The sequence below is a fragment of the Microtus ochrogaster genome, unplaced genomic scaffold, assembly GCF_000317375.1.
Source record: "Microtus ochrogaster isolate Prairie Vole_2 unplaced genomic scaffold, MicOch1.0 UNK6, whole genome shotgun sequence".
NCBI lineage: Eukaryota > Metazoa > Chordata > Mammalia > Rodentia > Cricetidae > Microtus > Microtus ochrogaster.
In genome coordinates this window covers 12,771,986-12,776,740 of record NW_004949104.1, presented here as the reverse complement: position 1 = coordinate 12,776,740, position 4,755 = coordinate 12,771,986, and the positions used below count along the sequence as shown (strand labels likewise).

The following is a 4,755-nucleotide window of genomic DNA, read 5'->3' as shown; positions in this document are numbered from 1 at the left end:
GACCTCAAGCAGAAAAAAAAATCTCAGCATTAGAAGGAGAAAGTGGGCATAAGATCCCACTGCTAGCTCAGGAGCTATTGATGCTTGTAAGTGGTGGGGAGAGAAAGAGAGTCAGTTTTCTTTAATGATGGGACCCCCTGGCAGGTCACAAACATGACAAGGCAGTTCCCAGCTCCAACACTAACTGGTCAACATGGGGTAGAAGGGGCAAAACCCAAAGCTCGGGGGAAATGGAGAGGAGGGCTGTTTATGCAAGGAGCTGGGGAAGGGTGGGTAATATGAACAAAATACATCATATGAAAATCTCAAAAAGTACTAAAATATTGTTTAAAGAACGACACTGATATTCACAATAGCCACTTACTAGAACGGTGGAAAGAAAAAAGGCCCATGATAATACTATGCAAAAATACAGAGGAATTTAAGTCTCCTCTATTGGTAATGAGAGTAGAAAATGATTCACGTACTTTTCAAGATGAATTAGTAGCTTCTTAATAGGGGAATATAAGATAATTGAGGAAACAGCTGTGGAGGAAGATACATTGTTACCCATGTTGACAATGGTGGCGAAATATGTGTTTAAACCTTCAGACATCTAACACATGGCACATGTAATTTATGTACATGTAATTTATTTTGGTCAAGAAGACCCCAGCAGAGTGACTGAAAACACATGGCTCTGGGATTGTAACAAGCATCTAAGGGTAGTGGACTGAAAAGAGACCCACAGAAAGCTAGAGCAGCCGGGGAGAGCGAGCTCTTGGCTCTGAGAAGAGACAGCATATGACAGGTTCCGAATTTTCAAAATAGAGAGTTCTAGGGGCAGTTGGATCAAGTTCAAAGAGGTGGAGCTCTACGGTTATTACAGCCTGTTCCACTGGCTGCCGAAGATTCTCACAGAGATCTTCTGCTGGGATTTGAAGTGGTTCTCTGTCTAGAATGGTAGAGAGGGCATTGCCTGGGGGCCCAGAATATCGACACTTCAGTGTTCTGTGATCAGGACTGAGGGATGCATAAATAGGACCCAGATGCAGCAGACGCCTCCTGTTCACACAGCATCCTGTCTCACGCTCCTTCACAGCGCTCACTGAGCCGCAGATGGACTCACAGCAAGCACAGGGCTACTCACCATTTCCTGCGGCTGTCGCAGAAGGCTGACTTCGGCTGTTGGCTTCTTTCATTTCATTGACTTGATTTACTTGGGTTTCCATCTGTAAAACAACACTATTTCAAAACGTCCCCGAATTCATAGAGAATGTAGTAAATACAGAAAAGTGGTGGCTTTACACTTTGACAAAATGCATAAGCAGAAATGTAATTCTAGATAAAACTGATTTTGTCAAAGGAAACTCTGAGTAACATCTCCTGGTTATTAATAATTAATCAATTTAGAGACAGGATTTTATTATGACCTAGAACTTTCTATGAGACCAAACTGGCCTTGAACTCACAGAGATCTGCCAGTCTCTGGGATTAAAGGTGTATGCCACCACACCCAGCCTTTGCGTCTCCTGTTGCTTGATTTCTTTTTTCAAAAACATTAACTTCTTTGCAAAAGTCTTTTTGAGTTACCTCCCTAATATATTTCAGTTGATACAACATTATATTGTCTTTGATAACCTATCTTTTTAAAAAGTTTGTTTATTTTTAGTGTTCTGCCTGCTTGTATTCCTGCAGGCCAGAAGAGGGCACCAGATCCCATTATAAATGCTTGTGAGCCACTCTGGTTTCTGGGAATTGAACTCAGGACCTCTAGAAGAGCAGTCAGTGCTCTTAAACTCTGAGCCATCTCTCCAGGCCTTAAGCCAAGTTAAGTATTTAGGACAAATTAGGATTAAGTATAAACAATCAAGGCCTCACAGCATACAGAGAAAGCAGTTATTTCTAGCTATCTGACTCAGGACGGTTTCCCTTCGCTTCTGCTGGAATCTCACTTCCTGTCTTGTTGGTGTCAGACTAAGAGGGGCTGTGTAGAAAGGGTAAGTCTGGTTTTACCTAGCCAGTCAGCTGGACCTGCAGAGCTGGTGAACAAGCTCTTTTGCTCTTTGCAGTCCTGGTTTGGGGATCTCTGAGCATCTGTGTTCTAACTGAAGTTTCAACAGGATGGATGGACTTTGCGGTGCCTACCAACTCAGGGTCTCCTTTGATTCCCTTCATCCTCTCCATTTTCTCTGTCTCAGGCAAGGGGAAGGCTCCTGAAGAATCATGGTCTACATTCCAAGTGCACACTTGGGTCTCCCTGTTCAGCTTGTTCCTCTGTTCCCTGGTTTGTAGCACCCCTCCATTGCTCATCCCTGCACAGTGGGCTGGGATACTGCAGTGGACGTCCTGGGGTGACCAGATGCGGACACTGGGATGCTGCAGTGGATGTCCTGGGGTGACCAGATGCGGACACTGGGATGCTGCAGTGGACGTCCTGGGGTGACCAGATGCGGACACTGGGATGCTGCAGTGGACGTCCTGGGGTGACCAGATGCGGACACTGGGATGCTGCAGTGGACGTCCTGGGGTGACCAGATGCGGACACTGGGATGCTGCAGTGGACGTCCTAGGGTGGCCAGATGCAGGCACTGGGATGCTGCAGTGAATGTCACATGGTTACAGATGCAGACTCTGGAAACCTTTGCCTGACTTTGGACTTTTACAGGCTTGTTCAGTCAACTTTGGGAACATTCTCCAGCTCCTCATTCCCCCTGCCAGGCTCATGATTCTGCTAATTTTGCAGGTAAATTGTGTGAAGGAGCCTGGGCCATGGACAGTCTCTAGAATGGGTAAGATCTGCTGTGTATTTACTGCGTCGAACTGAAACTACCAGGACCTGCAAATCTGCAGCGATCATATCTCTCCCTTCCTCAGCATCAGTCCCCATGGCCTCCGGGAGAGCGACTCCCTGGGTTATCCTTTTTGGCAGCCTGGCACACGGAAACATAGCCACACTCCCCTGGTTGAAACTCTTATCATTCACACAATAAAACCTAGCTTCCAAAACCTTCCTTGCCACGACAATGTCTGTGTGACAGACACTACCCTTGTGAGGACTCACAGGCCTGACTCACTACCAGACACCCATGGTGCAGACTTGGGGTGGGCGGTACTGGCAGTGGGCACTGGGAGGCTGCAGGTTCACATCCTCACTGCTCAGGGTTATGGTGATGCCCATGGCAGGTGTGATAGCTGTAGCTCCTCCCAGTGTGACGTCACCCAGCCTGCAGTCCAGGTTCCCCTGGTCTGCTTTCCTCCCACAACAATCAAACTACATTTCTGATTATTCGTTTACAGTACCTTGTGCTTCTCTTTAGCTTGTCTCTTTGTCAGCCTTAAAAAAAAAAAGGATAAAAGCTTTTCAGGCAAATGTTAAATATATAAAACACAAACACTGTTGTTTTATATAACAGCCTCTACAGTTATATTTTACTTCACATATCCATAATAGTTGTATTTGATTTAAAGTACAATCCTTTCCTCTGAAGTGTATTCAATTCTAAACAGAAGTTAATCTTAAGGGATGAAGAATAATAGTTAGTTCTAATTATCAACCTGACACACCGGGGTCACCTGAGGTGAGACTCAGAGGGATTTCTAGACCAGGTTGGCCTGAGGTCATGTCCATAGTGGACAGTCCTGACTAAACATTAAATACTGTGGGAAAACAGCCCATGGTGGGCGGCACCATTCCCCATACAGTGGATCCTAGACTGTAGATGAATAGAGAGGGGCTGAATATAGAAACTGCACATGCATTTCTTTCTGCTCTGGACTCTGGGTGTCATGGGACTAGGTTTCTAGGCTCCTAGCACTGTGATAATCCCTCAGTGATGGAAAGCAGCCTGGACAGGGAGATCAAACTCAACCCTTTCTCCCCCAAGTTCCTGATGCCTGGGTATTTTAGCCTAGCAACAGAAATAAAACTAGAACACTACTAATATTGTAATGAAGAATTACATTTGGATCAAAGTTTTTCAGTAAAGCCAAATGGAAAAAAATTATCATTTTAGCATAGGTTTTCAGTCTTATTGTCATAAAAACACACAACCAGAATTACAGACAGTAAAACGTATTTAGAAAGCATTACTTAAGTTCTCTTCTAGAGAAATTCCCTTTTTAAATATTTATTTATTTATTTATTTATTTATTTATTTATTTATTTATTTATTTATTCAAAGTGCATGAATGGTTTGCCTGCATCCATTTCTCTACATGTGTGCCTGGTGCCCCCAGAAGCCAGAACAGGGCTTTGGATCCCTTGGGACTAGAGTTACAAACTATTCTGACCTGGAACTCCAATCTGGATCCTCTTGCCTACTTACTGAGAAGCCTCTCCCTCACTCCCTACTGAGCCATGCCTCCCACCCAGAGACACGCTTCTTTATAAGTGGAGCTAGTGTTCTCCGTCTACTATGCAGTTGGTGCACGGTACCCTAAGCACTGTCTGTGTCTCGGCCGTTCTTTCCCTCACGACCTGTGTGATGCTGTACTAGATAATCTGTAAAGGATGGAGGTGGGGAAGGGAGCCACCGTCTGAGTGTATACCGAGAGCAGGCTGGTTCAGAAGTGAACCTCGGAACTGCTGGGATTGGACGATACTGTTCAAATTATAAATGCCACATGCCATGACACGCTGTGGAAACAATAGGAATTATGAAGTAATATACCAGCAAAGGAATCAATGTTTGCTTGCCATTTGTGCTTAAAATTACAAACAGTAGCTTCATTATCTTGCAATTAACCACAAAGGCTGAACTCTGCATGGTGTCA

The 4,755-nt window shown here is 44.7% G+C and overlaps 1 protein-coding gene across 1 annotated transcript in view; it reads right to left on the bottom strand.

Moving 5' to 3' along the window:
- LOC101980002 overlaps nucleotides 1-4,755 on the bottom strand; it is a 137,508-nt gene that overhangs the window by 39,555 nt on the left and 93,198 nt on the right. The window contains 3 exon segments of the mRNA XM_013353352.1: nucleotides 1,130-1,211; nucleotides 2,128-2,490; nucleotides 3,283-3,316. Of these exon segments, the coding sequence (XP_013208806.1) occupies nucleotides 1,130-1,211; nucleotides 2,128-2,490; nucleotides 3,283-3,316 (479 nt within the window).